At 38.6% G+C, this 26455-nt stretch overlaps 2 protein-coding genes across 3 annotated transcripts in view; one reads left to right on the top strand and one right to left on the bottom strand.

Moving 5' to 3' along the window:
• Nucleotides 1-6955, bottom strand: part of LOC124619466 (39S ribosomal protein L39, mitochondrial) — a 75700-nt gene extending 68745 nt beyond the window's left edge. The window contains exon 1 of the mRNA XM_047145866.1: nt 6731-6955. Within this exon, the coding sequence (XP_047001822.1) occupies nt 6731-6812 (82 nt within the window). The 5' untranslated portion in view covers nt 6813-6955. The remainder of the gene's footprint in view (nt 1-6730) is intronic.
• Nucleotides 6956-7042: 87 nt separating this feature from the next.
• The window catches only part of LOC124619645, a 214271-nt gene continuing 194858 nt past the window's right edge, over nt 7043-26455 (top strand). Inside the window, exon 1 of one of the 2 annotated variants that reach the window (XM_047146173.1) lies at nt 7043-7084. In XM_047146173.1, the coding sequence (XP_047002129.1) occupies nt 7055-7084 (30 nt within the window). In that variant the 5' untranslated portion in view covers nt 7043-7054. The other variant, XM_047146174.1, reaches the window with a different exon arrangement.

The following is a 26455-nucleotide window of genomic DNA, read 5'->3' as shown; positions in this document are numbered from 1 at the left end:
TAAATATTATCTGTATGGGAAAATGTTTTGAGTGATAACATTCATGCAGATTGAAATGGTTGCTGGGGTTGAACGATCCATTCAGTAGGTTGACATGATGTGCAGAATGATTATGTGAGTTTGATTTTGATGTCATATATAAACCTGGAAAGAAAGCTGAAAATGCAGGCAGCTTGAGTAGGAAAGTAGCAGTGTTGCAAATAGGTAGTAATGAGCTTAAGGAATGGCAGAAAGCACAGAAGACAGATGACTAATGTAAACAGTATAGTGAACAGTCACAGTTTGGTATACAGGATGGGTTGCTGTGCAGAGAAACCAAGTTGAGACCATGAGTGGTACTGCCGGAAAAGCTATGGGCTAAAGTGTTAAGGAGACACATGATCACATGTTAGCAGGCAAGGGGAATGCAGGTCTACCAACAGAAGAGTAGTGGAGAGGTACTGGTGGAAGAACAGGGGCAGGACGGAAGTGGACCATTATGTGCGGAGTTGCATACAGTGTGCACAGAGAACAGATCTGTTTCACATGAGAGTACCATGCAGAGGTTATCTGAAGTATTAGCACCATTTCAGTTGCTTGGAACTGATGTTTCAGACCCTTTCAACAAAACAGCAGCAGGGAATAAATATGTACTCACAATTACAGACCATTTTTCAAGAAAAGTGGAACAGCAACAGTTGCACAGGTGTTAGTAAGCAACTGAATACTGCAGTTTGGAGTACTTGAATGATAGTGGCAGATCAGGGAACCAATTTTATGTTGGATTTGTGCAAGGAATTGTGTAAGCTGTTACATGTGAAGACACTGAGAACAATTCCTCTATATCCTCAAGCTAAAGGAAGAACAAAAAGGGTGCACAGAACAACAGGGCAAATACTAGGACACTATGTAGATGCATGCCATACCAACTGAGATGTTTATTTGAAGTACGTAGTCTCAGTGTGTAACATGAAGCAGCACACAAATACAGGATTGTCACTACATAATGTGATATACAGTCATAAGATGCCATTACCATTTGATATGTTAAAAACCAAGAAGGGTATGACAGGAAAATCAGTTAAAGAATTTGGGAGAGCAATAAAGGAAATATGGAACATGGTGTGCAAGGCAAATACACAGACACTGGAAAAGCAAGAGGAAATAATGAGCTGTACAACAAGGATGTCACAATATAAGCACACAAGTGCAGTCTGAAAGCATATAAATACCTTGCCATTTTGTAATAAAGTCACTCATGTTAGTATCACAGCTCTTCCACCATTGGGGACTGAGACATTTACAGTACAATCCCGAATGTTGTTCCCTGGGAAGTAATGTATGATCTTCAAAGGGAGTCAGTGGATCATGGCCGTAATGCAGCCCTCTCTCTCTCAAGAATAAAAGCTCACATGGAATTGATGGCATTTCCAGCACAATAATAATAGCTTGTTCCCAAGAAATAAGTGGGATTCTTAGCCACATATGTAATAGCTCTCTGAAGCAGGGTATTTTCCCAGACAGACTGAAGTATGCCATTGTTAAACCACTGCATAAAAAAGGGGATACGTCTGATGTCAACAACTACCGCCCAATCTCTCTTCTGACTGCCTTATCCAAAATTCTTGAAAAAGTAATGTATTGTAGAGTAGCTTCACACTTTTGTAAAAATAAAGTTTTAACAAAATGAAGTTTTAAAAAAATGTCAGTTTGGTTTCCAGAAGGGTTTTTCAACGGAAAATGCTATATATACTTTCACTAATGAAATATTAAATGCTCTGAGTAACCAGAAGTCACCCATTGGGATTTTTTGTGATCTATCAAAGACTTTTGATTGTGTAAATCATGGAATACTTCTAGATAAGCTCAAGTACTGTGGTAGGAATGGGACAGTGCTCAAATTGTTTAAATCATACCTAACTGGAAGAGTGCAGAATGTTGAAATAAACAGTTCACATAACATGCAAAAAACTGGTGATTTCTTAACCTGGGGAACAATCAAGACTGGGGTGCTGCAAGGTTCGGTCCTCTGCTGTTCTTAATATATATTAATGACTTGCCATTCTATATTCACGAAGATGCAAAGCTGGTACTTTTTGCCGATGATACAAGTATAGCTATCACACCCAACAGGCAAGAATTAACTGGTGACATTGCACACAATGTTTTTCAGAAAATCATTAAGTGGTTCTCTGCAAATGTGCTCTCATTAAACTTTAACAAAACACAGTATATACAGTTCCACACAGTAAATGGAATGACACCATTAATAAATAAATACTTCGATGAGAAATCGGTAGCTAACGTACAATATTCAAAATTTCTAGGTGTATGCATTGATTGGCGATATACATCTGAGTAAATTAGCTTACGACGCCTATCTTCATTCTCTGCTTTTGTATGGCATCATATTCTGGGGTAACTCATCATTGAGTGAAAGAGTGTTCATTGCACAAAAGCGTGTAATGAGAATAATTGCTGGAGCTCATCCAAGATCATCCTGCAGAGACTTATTTAAAGAGCTAGAGATCTTCACTGTAGCCTCACAATATATATATTCACTTATGAAATTTGTTATTAACAATCTGAACAAAGTCAAAAGTAATAGCAGTGTACATGGCTACAACACTAGGAGAAAAGATGATCTTCACTACTCGAGGTTAAATCTAACTTTGGCTCAGAAGGGAGTAAATTATGCTGCCACAAAAGTCTTTGGTCACTTACCTAATAGCATCAAAAGTCTGACAGATAGCCATATAGCATTTAAAGAGAAATTAAAAGAATTTCTTAATGGCAACTTCTTCTACTCATTAGATGAATTTTTGGATATAGTAAGTGGGTAATTTCCCAACCCCACCACAAAAAAATAAAATAAAATAAAAAATTAAAAAAAATAAAAAATTGAGTGTCCTGTAATATTTTGTGTAATGTAATATCTTGTATAGACACCTTTTATTAACCTGACATATTCCACGTCATTACGAAGTGTCGTATTCATGATCTATGGAACAAGTACTAATCTAATCTAATCTAAAAAGGGGGAATGCAGACTGCCGCAACCATGCTGCCGCTGTCTCTAATGAATCATGGTGACTAGCTGGAACAAAGTAACTTGGAATTTTTGGCTGTTTGACTGGTGCCACATGACATCCTCCTAAAACACACACACACACACACACACACACACACACACACACAGGGGGAAAGGGGGGGGGGGGGATGCAGACTGCCGCAACCATGCTGCCGCTGTCTGTAATGAATCACGGTGACTAGCTGGAACAAAGTAACTTGGCATTTTTGGCTGTTTGACTGGTGCCACAAGCACACTGCTGCAACCATGCTGCCGCTGTCTATAATGAATCACGGTGACTCTGGGTTTTTGAGAGCTGAAGCACATGAAGTAGTGAAAGAGCAGGGTTTCACAGCTTTATAGATTGTTTTTGGCTCACATGTATGGAATACACTTCTTGTTTTTAGCCCCTGCATCTTATTTTCCTAAAGAAATACTGTACAGTGTGATACTGAGCAATTAAGAGACCTCAGAAAGGAAGAACAAACACTGTAGAGCAGTGTGTCATAAGAGTTGGGATTTAAAACAGAACACTGGACTGGATACATAGTGCCTCATTTTAAACAAATGGCTCTTATCCTGATGTGTTCTGGTGATACTGTGCTATTAAATGTAAGAATGACTGCATCTCTTGTTACTAGTTTGCCATCTACTCTTCTCATCACATTTTGCACATCCTTCACACCTTGTTGAGTCACTCATTTTCAAGTCCTTCTTTTCTTTGCAATGTCTGTAATATCTCTGTATGACACATCCCTGTCACTATAGGTTAATGTTTTGTACAGCTCTGTTAGTACAACATATTTCCCAAGGCATTCAGCAGCCTGAAGACATACTTTTTGTTGGGAACTGGATGTTTCAACCAACCATTTCTCAAAAGTTTTACAGATTTTAAAGTGTCAGCAATGGTCTCTATAGCAGAATGTTATTATATGAAACAGAATTTAAACTGCTCTCTTAGGCTCCCAAGAAACTACAACCTCAAAAATCAGGACTCTTCAAAAGTAACCAAGAAAGTATTTTAAGCAACATCGGGCTACACTACATATCAGCCAATCTCCACAGCCACGTTTCCTCCAGTACATTCAATGGATTTTTTTTTTTTTTTTTTTTTTTTTTTTTTTTTTTTTTTTTTTTTAAAAAAAAATAAGAAAAGATGCAGCTATTTGGAAGGAAGGGGGAGTGGGAGGTTGAGCATCTCACTAATTTCTTTTCTCTCTGCCACGTTTTAACCAGCTTTTAAACACTGATCATTTATATGGGCTAATATTCAAATATTTCACACACTTTGAAACTTAAAAATTTGTGATTTATAAGACTCAATGAAATTAAATTCCCTGAGATTTTGCAAAATTCCAGAAATCTCCCTGATTTTTTTATTTTTCAAGGTAAACTGTAATTTCCTGAGAATTCCAGGTTTTCCAGAAGAATCACCACCAAGCAACCTAACACAAACCTCAGATACACTACACATTAGTCTGTTACCACAGCTACTTTTCCATCAATCACATTTGTGGACTTTGCTAACTCACAAGCCAAAATATAACATTGGAACACAAATCAATACTCCAAAAAATTCTTTCATATTCTGGAAAACAAACACAATTAGCTATGGCCAACAGAAGCAAATTACTAACTGAGGCAGGCAACTCAAAAACTGCAGAAACTGTAAGTGCACTCAAAAGTCAAGACAAAACACAGGCTGTCGTAATGGGCTGATATGTATTGGAGCCTGTTGTCAATTTTCGCATCATATTTAGAGAACTGTACTTTGTCATACTTAACACATTTTTCATTATAAAAACCAATACAGCAGAGTCAATTCAGAAAGTTTATGTCAGAAAATGGGATTCAAGTGTGATAGGCCTATCTGTAATAACTCAAGTTCCAAAGGAAGCAGGTGCATACAGGTGTGTATATTAGTGAAATATCGGTGTGCAAAATACTAACACAAATACTCTACAGAAGAACGGAAAAACTTGTAGAAGCCGACCTCAAGGAAGTTCAGTGTGAATTTTGGGGAAATGTAGCAACATGCGAGGCAATACTGACCTTGCAGCTTCTCCTAGAGATAGGTTAAGGAAATTCAAACCTAAGTTTATAGTTTTGTAGACCCAGAGAAATCTTTTGCAATGATGAAAGTCGCAGGGGTAACATACAGAAACCAGATGGCACTCATGTGAGGGGCATGAGTGGTTGAGAAGGGAGTGAGAGAGGGTTGTAGCATATCACCAATGTTATTCAATCTGTGAACTGGACAAGTAGTAAAGGAAACTAAAGAAAAATTAGGAGTAGGAATTAAAGTTGAGGTTAGCTAACATCATAATTCCGTCAGAGACAGCAAAGAACTCAGAAGAGCAGTTGAACAGAATGGACAGTGTCTTGAAAGCAGGATATAGGATGATCATCTACAAAAGCAAAACAAGTATAATGGAATGTAGTCGTATCATCAAATCACTTGCTGCAGATGGAATTACATTAGAAAAAACGGCACTTTAATTTGGAGATGAGTTTTGTTAATTAGGCAGAAAATTAACTGATGATGAGTGAAATACAAAGGATAAAAAATATAAACTGGCAATGGCAAGAAAAGCACTTCAGAAGAAGAGAAATTTGTTGACATAGAATTTAGATTTAAGAAAGCCTTTTATAAAAGTATTTGTATGAACAGTAGCCATGTTACGAAGTGAAACTTGGATCGTAAGCAGTTTAGACAAGCAGAGAAGAGAAATTTTTGAAATGTGGTGCTACAGAAGAATGCTAAAGATTAGATGGGGAAATCATGTAAGTAATGAGGAGGTACAGAGAAGAATTGGAAAGAAATGAATTTTTTTGGCACAATCTGACTATAAGAAGGGATTAGTTGATAGGACACATTCTGGGACATCAAGGGATCACCAATTCTGTATTGGAGAGAAATGTGTGTGGGGGTAGGGGTTAAAAAGGATGTAAGTTGCAGTAGTTATTCAGAGATGAAGATGCTTGCACAGGATACAGCGCCATGGAGAGCTGCATCGATCACAAAAACAAACAATAATTCCCCAACCTCGAGCCCTCCTGAAATCTTGATTACGGTGACAGACTGATCTGTGGCTAGGTCGAGGCCATATTATGTACATTGATGTACGCTAACCACATATACCGTACATAAACAACGAAAAATGCACGGTCCTGCAATTATATACATAATATATACATGATCTGCAACAAGCTATTTTTGCAAATGGTTCATGAACTTCGGCACAAAAGTTCCGTTTCCATAAAAGCTATCGAGCCATGTAACTAACACATAAAAATGGTTCAAATGCCTCTGAGCACTATGGGACTTAACATCTGAGGTCATCAGTCCCCTAGAACTTAGAACTACATAAACCTAACTAATCTGCGGACATCACAAACATCATCCCGAGGCAGGATTCGAACCTGCGACCGTAGCGGTCACGCGGTTCCAGACTGAAGTGCCTAGAACCGCTCGCCCACCGCGGCCGGCAACACATCTTAACGCTATATAATGATTACATATTGCAGTCCAGATGTGGCACGGTTGTCATGATCTAAGATAGTTGATCAACGAGTTTTTCTTAAAACTATTAGAGGCCAGATATGTAATATTTCTTAATAAGACAACTCTGATACGGCTTGATTGTAGCCGAAATACTTTTGTAAATAAACAGAACTTACGAACAACCGTTCCTAATAATTTGATGCTGCAACATAAATTCTTTCCTTGACATACAATCTTCGCAGCAGAGGGTAGAATCATTCTTACAATACTAACTTTACGTTACTGTCTTCTACTTTATTAGTAAACTGCACTATATACTTGTCGACTTAACATCCGGCAAATTGTAAACATTAACATTACACAACGCCATTCACATGTCAACAATGTCAATGACTTTTATTATCGTAGGTTATAACAAGCAACGCGACTAGAAGGCGTTGACTCAAATGGTCAATGGGATGATCTTTACTTTTTACATCTTTGGATGTATACACTCTTGAATGGTACAGTCTATACGTTATGGAAAATTGGTACTCATTCTGTTCAGAAGTGGATCTTTAAATAATTTATGTGACATTCTAAAATTTCAAGTGGAATGAATAATTTTTCAAAATTTGTAACTGATCGATCAATCAAATGTCTTTGACACATTTTCTGTAGAAAATTGCGACGAATCTGAAAATGTCAGTGTCAGATTTCGGCCGCTGCCGCATGTTGTTTACTGAAAACGCAAGTGTAGTGAATGTGTGCCCAATAGTATATTCTTAGTATTATGTGACAACAGTTTATAATGGTAAGCAATGTATTTAGAAACACGGTTATACGATATACACGATACCAGATACGTAGTGTGTACAGCATGAAAGAAAATAATTTATACGCTTACGGGACTAAAGGAAGAATATATGAAGTTTGGATTAAACTCAAATTTAAATGTTACAGGGAACTTGATGAAACATTGTAACTTTTTCAGAAAAAAACGAAATACGATGTGTTTCTGCGTATCTGGATTTTTTTTTTAATACTTGCGCAGGTATGATCGAAACCACTTGTTAGTTTACTTCGTACTTCCTTTATTACGTAGTTATCTAATAGAATGTTACAATTACTAAATACAAAATGTATTACTATCAAGAGGTAACACTTCCATACGACTATGTCACATTCCTCGACTTTTCAGTACATCATAACACGCATGTTTAAATACAAAAACCGCTAAATACGTCACTAGTTGGCGTCGTCGTCGTGTTCGTCTTTAGTCCAAAAACAGGTTTGATGGGGATCTCTACACCACTATATCCTATACAAGCCTCTTCGTCTCCAGACTACAACCCACATCCATTTGAAGCTGCTTACGGTAGTCGCTCGTACTTTGGTTTCCCACAACAATTTTTTACCCTCTGCTCTTCCCTCCAATACCAAACTGACGATTCCTTGATGACTCAGAATGTGAACTGTCAACCAATGCCTTCCTTTAGTGATGTTGTGCCTTAAATTTTTTCTATTCAATTCGGACCAATACCTCCTCAGAAAAAAAATATGCACGCATCTAGTTTTCAGCATTCTTCTGTAGCACCACATTACAAAAGCTTTTCTCCTCTCCTCCTTTGAAATGCTTCTTGCCCACATTTCACTTCCATAGAAGGCTACAGTACATAGATGGCTACATTAAATGCAAATATCATCAGAAAAGATTTCATAACACTTAAATGTATAGTCAGTATCCTATGTACCATGGCCATAATCAGTTATTTTTCTACCCATGTAGCAAAACTCATACAATACTTTGTGTTTCATTTCCTAAACTATTCCCTCAACATAGCTTGATTCAGTTCAAATACATTCCATTACCCTTGTATAACTTTTGTTGATGCTCATCTTCTAACCTATTTTCATGTTTCTATCCATCCATTTAACTGCTTTTCCAAGACATTTGCTGTCTTTGACTGTATCATTGACAAAATTGAAATTTTTAATTTATTCTCCCTGAACTTTGTCCGTCTCCAAATTTTTCTTTTATTTCCTTTATCTGTTGCTCAATGTATGGATTGATGGGCTACAACCATGTCTCACTCACTTCTCAGCTACCACTTTCCTTTCATGCCTGATTTTTTTTTTTAATTGCAGTCTGATTTCTGGACAAACAGTATATGACTTTTTACTCCCTGTATTTTATCACTGCAGCCTTCAGAATTTCAAAGAGAGTATTTCAGTCAGCATTGTCAAAAGCTTTCTCTACAAGGGCCACAGATGTAGGTGTGCCTTTCTTCAGCCTATCTGTGATAATTTGTAGGATCAGTATTGGCTTGTGTGTTGCTGCATTTCTCTGGAACACATTATGATCTCTCTCAAGATCAGCTTCTACCTGTTTTTGATTCTTCTGTTACTTTGTGCCAGTATTTTGCAGCCATGAGTATTGAACTGATAGTTTGCTAGTATTCTCACCTATCAGCATGTGCTTTCTTTTGAACTAGAATATTGCATTCTTCTTAAAATCTGACAATATTTCATCTGTCTCAAACAACAACAACATATATCTTACACACCAGGTGGAACAGTTTTATCATGGCTGGCTCTTGCAAAGTAATGGTGATTCTGATAGAATGTCATTTACTCTGGGTACTTGTTTTCTTTCACTGCTATGTTAAATTATTCTTGCAGTAATATGTTTGCTGTCTCATCTTTAGTCACTTCCTCCTCCATTTCATCAATTTAATTTCTATTGTAGAGCCTCTCTATATATTCCTTCCACCTTTTTCTTCTTTGCCTAGAACTTGATTGTCATCCGAGCTGCAACTGCAACTTGTTTCTCCAAAGGTTTATTAATCTTCCTTTTGGCAGTATTATTTTTTCCCCAAGTTATAAATGCTTCCACAGTCTCCCCATTTTTTCCCTTGTTTTTTTGTGCTTAGACATTTTGCACTTTTTGCAGACTTTTTTAGATATCTGTATTCCCTTTCCAATGCTTCAATGGCTGCATTTTTGTATTTTCTCGTTTCATCAAAGAATTTCAATATGAACCGTAATATCCAAGGATTCCTACTAAGTCATGTCTTTTCAGCTATTTGAGCTTCAGCTCCTTTTACTGCTTCTTTAACTGTTGTTGTTGTTGTGGTCTTCAGTCCAGAGACTGGTTTGGTGCAGCTCTCCATCCTACTCTATCCTGTGCAAAGTTCTTCATCTCCCAGCACCTACTACAACCTATATCCTTCTGAACCTGTTTAGTGTATTCATCTCTTGGTCTCCCTCTACGATTTTTACCCTCCACACTGCCCTCCAATACTAAATTGGTGATCCCTTGATGCCTCAGAATATGCCCTACTCAATGTTAACAAATTTTTCTTCTTCAGAGATGCTTTCCTTGCCATTGCCAGTCTACATTTTATACCCTCTCTACTTCGACCATCATCAGGTATTTTCCTCCCCAAATAGCAAAACTCATTTACTACTTTAAGTGTCTCATTTTCTAATCTAATTCTCGCAGCATTGCCCGATTTAATTCGACAACATTCCATTATCCTTGTTTTGCTTTTGTTGATGTTCATCTTATATACCTTCCTTTCAAGACACTGTCCATTCCGTTCAGCTGCTCTTCCAGGTCCTTTGCTCTCTCTGACAGAACTACAATGTCATCGGCAAACCTCAAAGTTTTTAGAATGAGATTTTCACTCTGCAGTGGAGTGTGCGCTGATATGGAGGATGGGGCGTGAGTCGTGCTTGGGTAGCTCAGTTGGTAGCGCACTTGCCCGTGAAAGGCAAAGGTCCCGAGTTAGAGTCTCGGTCCGGCACACAGTTTTAATCTCAAAGTTTTTATTTCTTCTCCATGGATTTTAATTGCTACTCCAATTTTTTCTTTTGTTTCCTTTGCTGCTTGCTCAATATACGGATTGAATAACATCGGGGATAAGCTACAGCCCTGTCTCTCTCCCTTCCCAACCACAGGTTCCTTTCATGCCCCTCGACTCTTATAAGTGCCATATGGTTTCTGTAAAAATTGTAAATAGCCTTTCACTCCCTGTATTTTACCCCTGCCACCTTCAGAATTCGAAAGAGAGTATTCCGGTCAACATTGTCAAAAGCTTTCTCCAAGTCAACAAATGCTAGAAATGTAGGTTTGCCTATCCTTAATCTAGCTTCTAAGATAAGTCGTAGGGTCAGTATTGCCTCACATGTTCCAATATTTCTACGGAATCCAAACTGATCTTCCCTGAGGTCGGCTTCTACCAGTTTTTCCATATGTCTGTAAAGAATTCGTGTTAGCATTTTGCAGCTGTGACTTATTAAACTGATAGTTCGGTAATTTTCACATCTGTCAATGCCTGCTTTCTTTCGGATTGGAATTATTATATTCTTCTTGAAGTCTGAGGGTGTTTTGTCTGTCTCATACATATTGCTCACTAGATGGTAGAGTTTTGTTCGGCCTGGCTCTCCCAAGGCTGTCAGTAGTTCTAATGGAATGTTGTCTACTCCTGGGGCCTTGTTTCCACTTAGGTCTTTCAGTGCTCTGTTAAAATCTTCACGCAGTATCGTATCTCCTATTTCATCTTCATCTACATTCTCTTCCATTTCTATAATATTGTCCTCAAGAACATCACCCTTGCATAGATCCTCTATATACTCCTTCCACCTTTCTGCTTTCCCTTCTTTGCTTAGAACTGGGTTTCCATCTGAGCTCTTGATATTCATACAAGTGGTTCTCTTTTCTCCAAAGGTCTCTCTAATTTTCCTGTAGTCAGTATCTATCTTACCCCTCATGAGATAAGCCTCTACATCCTTACACTTGTCGTCTAGCCATCCCTGCTTAGCCATTTTGCACTTCCTGTCGCTCTCATTTTTTAGACATTTGTATTCCTTTTTGCCTGCTTCATTTACTGCATTTTTATATTTTCTCCTTTCATCAATTAAATTCAATATCTCTTCTGTTACCCAAGGATTTCTATTAGTCCTCGTCTTTTTACCTACGTCATCCTCTGCTACCTTCACTATTTCGTCTCTCAAAGCTACCCATTCTTCTTCTACTGTATTTCTTTCCCCCATTCTTGTCAGCTCTCTACAGCGTCTGGTTCTTTCAATTTATCCAGGTCCCAACTTCTCAAATTCCCCCCTTTTTGCAGTTTCTTCAGTTTTAATCTACAGTTCATAACCAATAGATTGTGGTCAGAGTCCACACCTGCCCCTGGAAATGTCTTACAATTTAAAACCTGGTTCCCAAGTCTCTGTCTTACCATGATATAATCTATCTGATACCTTCTAGTATCTCCAGGCTTCTTACATGAATACAGCCTTCTCTCATGTTTCTTGAACCAAGTGTTAGCTATGATTAAGTTATGCTCTGTGCAAAATTCTACCAGGCGGCTTCCTCTTTCATTTCTTCCCCCCCCCCCCCCCCCCCCCCCAATCCATATTCACCTACTACGTTTCCTTCTCTTCCTTTTTCTACTATTGAATTCCAGTCACCCATGACTATTAAATTTTCGTCTCCCTTCACTATCTTAATAATTTCTTTTATCTCATCATACATTTCATCAATCTCTTCGTCATCTGCAGAGCTAGTTGGCATATAAACTTGTACTGCTGTAGTAGGCGTGGGCTTCGTGTCTATCTTGGCCACAATGATGCGTTCACTATGGTGTTTGTAGTAGCTTACCCGCACTCCTATTTTTTTCATTCATTATTAAACCTACTCCTGCATACCCCTATTTGATTTTGTATTTATAACCTTGTAGTCACCTGACCAGAAGTCTTGTTCCTCCTGCCACCAAACTTTACTAATTCTCGCTCTATATAACTTTAACCTATCCATTTCCCTTTTTAAATTTTCTAACTTACCTGCCTGATTAAGGGATCTGACATTCCACGCTCCAATCCATAGAACGCCAGTTTTCTTTCTCCTAATAACAACGTCCTCCTGAGTAGTCCCCGCCCGGAGATCTGAATGGGGGACTATTTTACCTCCGGAATATTTTACCCAAGGGGACGCCATCATCATTTAACCATACAGTAAATCTGCATGCCCTCAGGAAAAGTGACGGCTGTAGTTTCCCCTTGCTTTCAGCTGTTCGCAGTACCAGAACAGCAAGGCCATTTTGGTTAGTGTTACAAGGCCAAATCAGTCAATCATCCAGACTGTTGCCCCTGCAACTACTGATAAGGCTGTTGCCCCTCTTCAGGAACCACACATTTGTCTGGCCTCTCAACAGATACCCCTCCGTTGTGGTTGCACCTATGGTACGGCTATCTGTATCACTGAGGCACGCAAGCCTCCCCACCAATGGCAAGGTCCAGTTTCATTGAGGGGGAGGGACGGACTTCTTTAACTGTCTGAACAATTTTATCTTGACATACATTCTTTCAATCTCTCCTTCATCTGCACAGCTAGATCTTGTCTTGGCTACAATAATGTGTCCACCAAGCCTATGCTGTTCATAATACCTTAACTTGCATTCCTACTTTCCTATCCAATATTAGACCCACTTCTGCATTTCATCTGTTTACTTTTGAATTTATTTTCGTGTACTTCACTAATTCCCTTCTAACTTCAATGCATCTATTTTTCTTTTTAAATTCTCTAACCTTATTATCCAATTAAGGGATCTAATATTCCGTGCTCCAACCGCAAGAATACCAGGTTTCTTTTTCCTGATGACGATATTCTCTTGGGTAGTCCTCACTTGAGATCCAAATGGGAACTATTTTACCTCCTGAGTATGTTGCCCAAGAGGATGCTGTCATCATTAACCATACAGAAGATCTGCATTCCCTCAGAGGAAAAATGACTGCTATAGTTTCCTTATGCTGTCAGCTGTTCAGTGTCAGCACAGTAAGACCATGTTGACTAATGTTACAGGGCCAGATAAGTCAATCATCCAGACATTTGCCCCCTACAGCTATTGAAAAACCTGCTGCCCCTCTTCAGAAACCACACGTTTGTATGACTTCTCCGCAGATACCCCACCTTTATGGTTGCACTTATGGTACAGCTATGTGTATTGATGAGGCAGTCCAGCCTCCCACATCTCAGCAATGTCCATGGTTCATAGGGGTCAAAACAACATTTAATCTTCGTTAGGGTGTTATCCATTGTGGTGACTGCTTGCTTTCTTTCTCCAGCCAATCACACCACAGAACATTTGATGTCACACAAATGTTGTAGGCTTCCCCTTTTTTACTTCCCAGACATTTTGGGGAATGGTTATACTCCGTGATCTGTTGACTGTGGAAAAAGGGACTGATGGCCCTGTAGTTTGGTACCTTTCTCTCCAACCCAACCAACCGAATGTAGTTTTGGTGGTAAAGTAGAACACATGAAGGCACATGAAACCAGTACCAGAAACATGTTCATTATCAGCTGCTGTTAATATTTGTTTTATAAGGACAAAAATTATATAATGGTTTCACTTAGCAGTTCTGAATTGATGCTGTGAATTATCTAGCATTCCTTTATTTAAGAACCCTCCCTAGAAACAGTATCTCCTCTGTGAAAATGTGTTGGGGCCATTGTTGTTCATGTTCTGTATTAATGATCTTGCAGATTATGCCAGTAGAACCTCAGACTTTTTAGAGCTGACTTAGTTGTGTATAATGTACTATCTGAAGAAAATATATAGAGATATTCCAATAGATCTTGATGAGATTGCAAACTGAACAAAGAATTGCAGTGTCCTGAAATGTGAAATTATGCACTTCACAAAATGAAAACACATAGCAGACATACCTTGTGACTACAATAAAGAGTGTTATAAAAATATTTGGGAATATGAAATAGAATGGTGACAGAGGCTCAAATCATAGATAAGGCTGGTGACAGACTTGGTTTCTTTAGTAGCATACTGGAAAAATGCAGTCAGCCTACGAAGGAGACTGGTTACAAATCACTTGTGTGCCCACCTTAGAATATTGCTCAAATATATGAGGCCCATGCCAGATAGGAGTACCTGGGTTTGTTGAATGTATACAAAGAAGAATGCCACAAATGGTCACAGCTTGTTTGATTCAGGGGAGCATGTCACGGAAATGTTTAAAAACCAGAATTGGCATACTCTTGTAGATAGACATCAGTTACCATCCAAAAGACTACTTGCAAATGTTCAGAAATCACTGTTAGGTGATAAATTTAGAGATATTCTTCATCTCTCTACATATTGACTCTGTAGACAAAATTAGTCTAATTACAATACACACACAGGCATTTAAGCTGTCATTCTTCCTGTGGTGTCACCGCTAGACACCACACTTGCTAGGTGGTAGCCTTTAAATCGGCCGCGGTCCGTTAGTATACGTCGGACCCGTGTGTCGCCACTATCAGTGATTGCAGACCGAGTGCCGCCACATGGCAGGTCTAGTCTAGAGAGACTCCCTAGCACTCGCCTCAGTTGTACAGCCGACTTTGCTAGCGATGGTTCACTGTCTACGTACGCTCTCATTTGCCGAGACGACAGTTTAGCATAGTCTTCAGCTACGTCATTGGTGCGATCTAGCAAGGCGCCATATTCAGTTACTATGAATGTATTCTGAACAGATAATATTCTGAATCATGCACCGTCAAGGGCGACGTTCATCATTAATGGATTAAAGTTAAGTATCAAACTAATTATATCCGCTTTCTGAATTCTGATTACTTGTCATGTTCCAGACTTCACATCAGTAACCGAGCGAGATGGCGCAGTGGTTAGACACTGGATTCGCATTCGGGAGGACGACGGTTCAATCCCGCGTCTGGCCATCCTGATTTAGGTTTTCCGTGATTTCCCTAAATCACTCCAGGCAAATGCGGGGATGGTTCCTCTGAAAGGGCACGGCTGATTTCCTTCCCCATCGTTCCCTAATCCGATGAGACCGATGACCTCGCTGTCTGGTCTCCTTCCCCGAAACCAACCATCACATCAGTATAGTCCTTCCCTCCTCACGCCAGCCTGCATGAGCTAAAACACGTGCATTTCAGCCTCCACTAGTAACACAGTGTTGGCTCTTCTGTCAACACGACACTTCCAATTGTATTGACCACCATACTCAACCCCAGTCATACTGCCATCATTAGAGTATACTTGAATCGTCAAACAATGGTTACAATTTTGTAAGTGTTTGGCATGACATGACCTCTTGAGAAACAATGCTAAATGCTTTTTTGGGAAAACTACTTAGCAGACGTAGTTTTAAAGCCTACTCATGACTGACATATATTAGATCTGATGGCAACAAACAGACCTGTCGTCTCTGAAGGAGAGAAGGTTAGGGTTTCGGTCCCATCAATAGATTGGCATTAGAGAAAGAGCGCAGGATCAAATTTGAGAATGACAGGGAGGAAACTGGCCTTGTCCCTTTTAAAGGAACCTTCCTCAGATTTGCCTAAGTGATTTAGGGAAATCACGGAACAACTTACTGTGGATGGCTCAATGGGTATTTGAACTACTGCCCTACCATGTCTGGTACCACATTCAGTGGTCTCTTTGTCGATGTCCACATTGATAATGTTGTCAGTGAACTTGAGACAGTTGTACCAACAATTATTACCAAAACACAAAGGGTAGCTAAAACAAGATGAAATATTTACGTGTTCAGTAAACTAGATAAAAAGGCACTTGTTATATCTGAAGGAGAAACTTGAGACATTGAACTCTAGGCAGGAGCTTATAAAGTAACTATTTCGAAGAATAATTAATGAAAAATTAAATAGTAGAACAGTTCATGATGAGAGGGTTGCTCCATGTTATATAAACACTCTAAAGAAACAGTAACTTCTGCACAATACATGTAAAACAAAATGTAAGGCTCTAAGTAAAAAGATGCTGAATAAAACTCTTTTGGCTGTCAAAAGGGCTATGCATGAAGTCTTCACTGACTACTGTACCAAAATCTAATTGAAAGGTCTCTCACAAAAACCAGATAAATTATGGTCATGTGTAAAGACTGCCATTGGCACCAAAGTTATTGTCCAGACACGTAAGTGAATCTGAAAGTAGCAAAACAAAAATGCAAAAGCTGAACTTCATTTCGAAATAATTCCACAGTAAGTTATAGGAGTACTGCCCCAGTTTAATCCTTGCTCCTTGTAAAGATGGGTGATGTAGATATTAGGTATCACTATTTTTGAGAAACAGCAGAAATAATTGAAATTGAACAAAGTCGTGATAACATGTTGTTCAGATTTTGTACAGAAGTTTCAGCTAAGTTAGCCCCTGTCATAATCAAACTGTGCTGTGCGTCTCTAGATCAAAAAACTGTGCCTTCTGGTTGGAGGAAGCTCTGTCATACTTCCCTACAATCAGGCTACTAGACGTAATTGACAAAACTACCTTTCAGTATCACTGACGTCCATTGCTTGTACAATCCCGTAGTACATTCTTAGCTCAGGATTGATGAGGTATCTCGAGCAGCTGGTTTGGTAACTTGCATGGAGTGCGTAAAACTTGTCAAACTGGCCATGCGGTTTTCTCACATGACATCGTGAAAGCTAAGAATCAAAGCAATAAGGTGGGTCTGTATCTCTTAATTTCAGAAAAAGCCTTTCACTCAGTAAAACACAAAAGTGTGACCATATGGGCTATCAAACAAAATTTCTGATTGGATTAATGATTTCTTCGTAGGGGGAACTTGGCATCTGTATTGGGTGGAGAGCCATTGGCACATATAGAATTAACCTTAGGCACATCCAGGGAAGTGTGATGGGATGCTTGCTGTTGATGATGTATACAAGGACCACAAACAGAATGACCTCCGTGGCAAGACATTAAGGTTGTCTTTGGTATATAAATGGGACACAGTGCTGCCACCAAAATTTTGGTCACTTACCCAATGGTATAAAATGTCTGATGGAAAGCAAAGTTAAATTTGAAAATAAACTGAAAAAGTTTCTCTTTGACAACTTCTTTTACTCTGTAGAAGAATTTCTAGTTTTGTGACATGTAAAACAATGCAGATAAAAATTGCTAGTTCACCTCTATATTAAAAAATAAACTTTAAAATGGTCAACATGTAGCCATGTTTATATATGAACGTGTAATGCAATTGTAAAATGACTTGTTCCACATCATTACAATTAATCACACAAATGATCCGTGGAACATGAAACAACTAACTATAAACAATCTAGCAGCCAATATTACTACTGTAACCTCAGAGTTTTTGCAGATGATACAATTGTGTGTAATGAAGTACTGGATGAAGAAAACACAAATATTGTCAGATCATAAGAATATTCTAGAGTGATGTGAAAATTGGCAACTTGCTTCAAATTTTCATAAATGTCAAATTGTGCACTTCACAAAAATGTATTAAACTGTGATTACACTGTCAGAGAGTTAAAATTAGAATAAACCAACTTATACAAATACCTGGGTTAACAATTTTTGGGGGTATGAAGTTAAACCAGTTTGGACAAGAAGAGAATAGAAGCTTTTGAAATGTGGTGCTACAGAAGAATGCTGAAGATAAGGTGGGTAGATCACGTAACTAATGAGGAGGTATTGAATAGGATTGGGGAGAAGAGAAGTTTGTGGCACAACTTGACTAGAAGAAGGGATCGGTTGGTAGGACATGTTTTGAGCCATCAAGGGATCACAAATTTAGCATTGGAGGGCAGCGTGGAGGGTAAAAATCGTAGAGGGAGACCAAGAGATCAATACACTAAGCAGATTCAGAAGGATGTCGGTTGCAGTAGGTACTGGGAGATGAAGAAGCTTGCACAGGATAGAGTAGCATGGAGAGCTGCATCAAACCAGTCTCAGGACTGAAGACCACAACAACAACAACAACATGAAGTTAAAGGAAAATGTAGGCTCACTCATAAGTAAATGCTGTGGCAGATTTTGGTTCATTGGTGGGATATGGGATAACACAATTACCTACAAAGGAGACTGCTAACAAAACATGTGACCCATCCTAGAATGTTGCCCAAAAATTGAGAGATCCATACCAAATTCGACTAGCAGGGGATACTGACTGTGTACAAAGAAGGGCTCCACAAATGGTTTGGGTTTGTTTCACTCATTGAAATTTGTCACTGTGATGCTGAAAAACCTAAACTGGCAGATGTTTGAAGGTAGATGTGTACTATCCTACATTATATAACATTAGTCATATTCCATAGATACTACAGAGAGTGTTCTCTGGGATGTGGACAGAAGTCAAAGATGTACATGTAGTTCAAGTGCAATACAGTGACTTTACATTACTGTCTTATAGTGCTAGTTTTAATCATAAACTAATCTAAAACATCAACTTTAATAGTGCCTGTGAAGATATTCTCCAGTGAAGTAGAAAGAGTTGCTCAACAGAAAATTCTTTAATTCAGTCTTGAACTTTACCACATTACCTACACAACATTTAACATTCTCTGATGGGTTGTTGTATACAAGTGTACCTAAATATCTGACTCCTTTCTGTACTTGAAGACTTCCTAGAGCCTGTTTTTGTATCTGGTACTATATTCCATTTTTTCTCTGGTTTTAGAGAAAAGAAAGATATTGTTAATGCCGAAGGACATTAATTATTTATACAGGGTGATTCAAAAAGAATACCACAACTTTAGGAATTTAAAACTCTGCAACGACAAAAGGCAGAGCTAAGCACTATCTGTCGGCGAATTAAGGGAGCTATAATGTTTCATTTAGTTGTACATTTGTTCGCTTGAGGCGCTGTTGACTAGGCGTCAGCGTCAGTTGATGCTAAGATGGCGACCGCTCAACAGAAAGCTTTTTGTGTTATTGAGTACGGCAGAAGTGAATCGACGACAGTTGTTCAGCGTGCATTTCGAACGAAGTATGGTGTTAAACCTCCTGATAGGTGGTGTATTAAGCGTTGGTATAAACAGTTTACAGAGAATGGGTGTTTGTGCAAAGGGAAAAGTTCTGGACGGCCGAGAACGAGTGATGAAAATGTAGCACGCATCCAGCAAGCATTTGTTCGCAGCCCATGGGGCACTGAGAATCTGCGGGAAACAACTCAGTATGAACGTGACTCACCTAAGGTGAACGTTTTCTGTGCCATTTCAGCCAATAAAGTTTTTGGTCCCTTTTTCATCGAAGGTGCTACTGTAACTGGACTACAGTATCTGGAGATGTTAGAGAATTGGCTGTTCCCTCAGCTCGAACAAGAAGCACAACAATTCATATTTCAGCAGGATGGAGCGCCACCACATTGGCACTTATCTGTCCGTAACTACCTGAACGTCAACTACCCGAGGCGATGGATCGGCCGCCAGGCAGCCCGTGACAGAGCACTTCATCACTGGCCTCCAAGAAGCCCTGATCCTACCCCCTGTGATTTTTTCTTATGGGGGTATGTTAAGGATATGGTGTTTCGGCCACCTCTCCCAGCCACCATTGATGATTTGAAACGAGAAATAACAGCAGCTATCCAAACTGTTACACCTGATATGTTACAGAGAGTGTGGAACGAGTTGAAGTATCGGGTTGATATTGCTCGAGTGTCTGGAGGGGGCCATATTGAACATCTCTGAACTTGTTTTTGAGTGAAAAAAAAAACCTTTTTAAATACTCTTTGTAATGATGTATAACAGAAGGCTGTATTATGTTTCTTTCATTAGATACGCATTTTTAAAGTTGTGGTATTCTTTTTGAATCACCCTGTATATTGTGAAGTAGTTGTCAAAATAACTATTTATTGAAGAGGACTCTGCAGAATGTTCTATAATTAACACAAGAAATAGTTCTTATTTCTTCTGTACTCTGAAAATACTGTCCCTATTGTTGAGTTACCCAGAAAATGCTTCCATAACTCACAAGTGAGTGAATATGTGCTAAATAAACTTGTTCTTCATTTTTAAAGTAACTATTCCTTCATCAGATGTAAACACCACACACACACACACACACACACACACACACACACACACACACACACACACACACACACACTTGATGTAACTCTCCTAAATTGATGATCCTGTGGCATCCCAGAACATGTCCTATCAACTGATCCCTTTTTTAATCAAATTGAGCTTCATATTTTTTTTCTTCCTTATTATTTTCAGTACCTCTTCCATTAGTTACATGATCTGCCTCTGTAATCTCCAACATTCTTCTGTAGCATCACATTTCAAAAGCTTGTATTCTTTTCTTTTCTGAACTGCTCACCATTTGTGTTTGACTTTCGTACGAGGCTACACTCCAGAGAAATACCTCCAGAAAAAGACGCCCCAACACTTAAATCTATATTTGATGTTAACATGTTTCACTTCTTCAGAAATGCTTTTCTTGTCATTGCCAGCCTAGTTTCGTATGTCCTCTCTACTTCAGTCATCATGTTATTTTACCGTTCAAATCCCAAATACTGAAACTCATCTAGTACCTTAAGTGTCTCATTTTCTAATCTAATTCCTTCAGCATCATGTGTTTTAATTCAACTTTCCTTCAGCATCACCTGATTTAATTCAACAACATTTCATTACCCTTGTTTTGCTTTTGTTGGTGTTCATATTATATCACCCTTTTAAGATACTATGCACTCCATTCAAGTGCTCTTCTATGCTGTTTACTGCCACTGACAGAATTACGGTATCACTGGCAAACTTCAAGGTTTTTGTTTTGAAGATAAGACCACTTCAGGTATAAGTCCTTTATTTATAGGTATGACCGGCTTTGCAGCATTTTTGCTGTATCATCAAGTACAATAAATGGAGTCACTTTCCAGTCAAGAAAAGAGAATGGAATGACCCAGCATTTACAATCAGCAATTTTTCTTTAATTCGCAGCCATCAAACATAAAATAACATAGTACATTCCCATGATATCATGAGCAACAATCTTTGATGAGCTAATGGGTCCCTGTATACCAAAAAAGTGATCAAAAACCGACCATATATTATCATCTATGGGATTCTGTAAAATTAAGCAGTTCACAGTCCCTCATTTACCCATACAGCTCAGTTGGCAGAATGTAAAGTGTTGTGAAGCCAGATGACCAGAGGCTGCATTTACCACTGCAAGTGCATGCATTGGATGTGTTCTGAAAGGTGAAGTGTATATCTTCTCTTTGAACTTTAATTCCTTCTCCAGATTTTCTTTGGGTTCCTTTGCTTGCTGAATGTTCTGACTGAATAACATCAGGTATAGGCTACAATCCTTTCTCACTCCCTTCTCAACTACTGCTTCCCTTTTATGCCCCTCAACACTTATAATTTCCATCTCATTTCTGTACAGGTTGTAAATAACCTTTCACTCCCTGTATTGTACCCCTACTGCTTCCAGAATTTTAAAGGGTGGATTCCAGAGAACATTACCAAAAGCCTTCTGTAAGTTTACAAATTTTACAATGTAGGTTTGCCTTTCCTTAACCTCTCTCTAAAGCAGCCTTAAGGTGAGTTGTGGCTTGCATGTTCCTACATCTCTGAGTCCAAACTAATCTTCCCCTAGGTTGGCTTCTACCAGTTTTTCCATTCTTCTTCTGTAAAGAATACATGTTAGTACCTTGCCACCACGATTCATTAAATTGATAGTCAGATAATATTAACACTTGTCAGCAACCACTTTCTTAGGAATTGAAATTATTACATTCTTATTGAAACCTAACTGTATTTTACCTGTCTCGTACACCTGGCACACTAGGTGGAACAGTTTTGCCATGGCTGGCTCTCCCAAGGCTATCAGTAGTTCTGACAGAATGTTGTCTACTCCAAGGGGCCTTAGTTTGACTTACATCTTTCAATAATCTGTTAAATTCTTCTCGCAGTATCAATCTCCCATCTTGCCGTCATCGACGTTCTCTTCTCTTTCTATAATATTGCCTTCAAGTTCAGTTCCCTCGCATAGACCCTCCATAAAGGGTGTTCCTGGAGGAATGGTCAGTATTCAGGGATGACAGGAGTGATCATTCAAAACGAAAGAGTCTTGTAAACATGGTCTCCAAAATGCAAACCTTAAGAGCTGTGAGCACTGTACATCTTTGATACTTTGGAGCGAAATCTTGTACTACATGCCCTTTTCTTTCCATATTTTGGGAGGAGGTAGTGTGGACCAAAACAAGAAAAAGTTGTCTAGCAAACATGGGCTGTATGCACAAGTTTAGTAGAAGAAACGTGTTTCACAATAGTGAAGATGAGCAAATGCTCCAAGCTCTTAAGGTATGCACTGTAAGAGCTCATGTTTACTGCACATTTTTTCCTTGTTTTGGACGATTCTAGCATCTCTTAAAATATGGAAAGAAATAGCTCTCTGTAGATGAGATTTGTTCACATTACCGAAAATGAAGCGCTCATAGCTCCTAAGGCATGCAATTTAGAGTTCATGTGTACTTGACTTTCTTGCTTTGAATGTTTGTTCCTTTTATATCCCAGAATATTGATCATTCCTCCTGGGACACCCCCTATATTCCTTCCATCTTCCAGCTTTCCCTTCTGTACTTAGTACTGGTTTTCCATTTGAACTCTTGATTTTAATACAGCTGCTTCTCTTTCCTCCAACAGCCCGTTTAATTTTCCTATAGGTGATATCTGTCTTTCCCCTAATGATATCTGCTTTGACATCCTTACATTTGTCCTCTAGTCACTTCCTGCTTAGCAGTTTTGCACTTCCTGTGTGTCTCATATTAGGCATTTGTTTTCACTTCATTTGCTATATTGTTTATATTTCCTCATTTCATCAATTAAATTTAATGTATCCTGCATATCCAAGGCCTTCTTTTGTCTTTTTACCTATTTAATCCTGTGCTGCCTTCACTATTTTATTTCTTAAAGCTATCAATTTGTCTTCTGTTGTATCCCTTTCCCCTGTTGTAGTGAGCCATTGCCTAATGCCTCTTCTGAAACTCTCTACAGCCTCTTGTTCTTTTTTTTGACTTATCCATATCCCATCTCCTTAATTTCCAACCTTTTTACAATTTCTGCAGTTTTAATCTACAGTTATAATCAATAAATTGTGGTTGGAGTGCACATCTATCCATGGAAATGCCATATTGTTTAAAAATGATTAAATTATGCTCGGTGCAAAATTCTTCCAAGTGGCTTCCTCTTTAATTCTGTTCCCTCTGTCCACATTCACTTACAATTTTTCCGTCACTGCCTTTCCCTGCTATCGAATTCCAGCCCCCATCACAATTAAATTTTCATCTTCCTGAACTATCTGAATAATATTTTATATCTCACCATACATTTCTTCCGACTCTTCTTTACCTGCAGAACTAGTTAGCATATGAACTTGTACTACAGTGGTGGATGTTGGCTTTGTGTCTATCTTGGCTAAGTGTCGTAGTAGCGTACCCAGATTCCTATTTTCTTATTCATTATTAGGCTTACTCCTGCATTACCCCTATTTCATTTTGTATTTATAAACCTGTACATTGGACCAGAAGTTCTGTTCCTCCTGCCACCAAACTTCACTAATTCCTACTGTATCTAACTTCAACTTATCCATTTCCCTTTTCTAATATTCTTGCCCAATTAAGGGACCTAAAATTCCACACTCTGACCTGTAGGATGCAAGTTTTGTTCCTCCTGATGACATCATCTTCCTGAGCAGCCAGCACCCAGAGATCTGAATGGGTGACTATTTTACCTCCAGAATTTGTTACCCAAGGGGCTGTCATCATCATTTAACCATGCAGCAGAGCTGCATACTCTTAAGGAAAAATTATGGCTGTAGTTTCACCATGCTTTTAAACATTTGCAGTACCAGCACAGCAAGGCTATGTGGGCTGATTTCAAGGTCAGATCAGTCAGTCGTCCAGACTATCACCCCTGCAACTACTGTAAAGGCTGCTACCTTTCTTGAGGAACCACACATCTCAACAGATACCCCTCCATTATGATTGCATCTACGAATGGCTGTCCGTGTTGTTAAGGCCCACAAGCTACCCCACCGTGGCAGAGGAATCATTTAGGCTTATGTACATTGAAAGCAACAGGGGACCCAAACTCTAACATTATGGTATTCCATGTTTGAGTTCTTCAATTTCTGAGTGTCTGTTGTTATGCGATTGACATGGAACTGGTCTAATACATTTTGCTTTCTGTCATTTAGATAGATGAAAACCACAGACATGCAGAGTCCATTATTGCATAATATTTTAATGTTTACATTAGGATATCATGATTCACATGATCAAAAGCTCTAGCAAAGTCACAAAATATTTCCAATTTTACTATTATCTGATTTATTGATTCTGATATATCATCTGTCAAAGTAAATCTGTCCATTCAATTGACAGTCCTTATTTAAATCCAAAATGTTTTATACAGAGTATGTTTCCCTGTTCTAATTGTTTACAAATTCTGTTGTATATGACCTTGAAAATGTTCGAAAATGTTGGCAGTAATGGGGGTGGGTCAGTAATTAATTACCAATGTTGTGTCTCCTTTTTGTAAAGTGACTTGGCAACAGCACTTTTTAGTCTCTCAAGAGAATTTATCACTGAAAATATTCATTAAACAAGTAGCACACTATATTACTAATTTAAGCTGAACAGAATTCAACATAACCACTTGAATATTTATTAAAAGCCTACTATCAAAGTTTAAAGAATGAGTATTAAGTGAATTATCTACAGTATACTACAACTTGTTACATATTGCTCCCTTAAGGATGAAGAAGATAAGGTTAGATTAATTACAGCATGCACAGAGACATTTAAGCAGTTATTCTTGCCAAGCTGCATACATGAAAGGAATGGGAAGAAACCCTAAAATGTGGTACTGTAGGCAGTCCGGAACCGTGCGACTGCTACGGTCGCAGGTTCGAATCCTGCCTTGGGCATGGATGTGTGTGATGTCCTTAGGTTAGTTAGGTTTTAAGTAGTTCTAAGTTCTAGGGGACTGATGACCACAGCAGTTGAGTCCCATAGTGCTCAGAGCCATTTAACCATTTTTTGTGGTACTGTAGGAAGTATCAAGTGCCATTAATTTCACAGTTGCTTCATAACATGGATGTGGGTGCATCTTGAGACTTTTGCAGGTACTGTACACAACTAACATACACCCATAATTGCAATTTTTAGACTATTGGTAGATGTGAAAGTTATATTTTGCCTGTCTCTTGTGAACTGGCAAAAAGGAGGATCCTGCAATGTAAGCATTTAAAAAGGTATTGCTAAGCATTATCTGCGAGGACAAGATGACACAGTAAGACATCTTGGCAGGGATCAACATACAATCAGTTCTGCGGTACCATTCCCCCACTATAAGTAACACAAATGTTCTATGTCTGTAATAATGTTGAATTCACCAAATATACTTGGTGTCAATCATAAATGTAGTCGGAAGAGAACCTCTACTAACAAAAGTAATTGTTATTGAAGTAACTTGCTCGCACACAGCAACTATACAGTCTTGCTACGGGACCAGATATGTTTAGGCAACTTTATAGTAAAATATGATGGCAACATCAACTTACAATAATCTCTCAAAAGAAATATTACACTATTTAACTTTTGTATGAAAATAGTGTTTGGCAATAGTTTAAAGTTTGCTTGGACTGATCTGTCTGTAAACTCTGATCTGGTCCTTAAACCAGTGAACAATGACTAACATTACTTGTAGAATGTCTAGTTGGGCTCGTATAGGTGATGATGTATGATATGTCAAGATGCTGTCTTGGGGCACTGTGTTGATACTCTCTAACTAACCAACCAACCTAGTGGAGCTGTGTGACTCCTTATATCTGCATTTGGCAAATGGCTGTCCCATTTCATAACTATTTGTGTGATGTTAGGAGTGATGAAGCATCTGCCATAGACTAAACAATGAACAGAGAGAAAGTGAACATGGCTACTGGTTGTGGAAAAGGTAGTGTTATCCACTATCAAGGCAGTACCATTTATGAGAAACTCTGGTTACATGATATACCTGAAATTCTTAGCTCCTTTTAGAACAGGTGGAACTAAAGTCAAAATATAACAAAGAAAAAATAGAAGGCAAGCTGTCAGGAGGAGGACACATCGTTGAAAAGCCTAAG

Source organism: Schistocerca americana, chromosome 6 (genome assembly GCF_021461395.2).
Source record: "Schistocerca americana isolate TAMUIC-IGC-003095 chromosome 6, iqSchAmer2.1, whole genome shotgun sequence".
In the NCBI taxonomy this organism is placed as follows: domain Eukaryota; kingdom Metazoa; phylum Arthropoda; class Insecta; order Orthoptera; family Acrididae; genus Schistocerca; species Schistocerca americana.
This window is presented reverse-complemented; position numbering and strand designations above follow the sequence as displayed.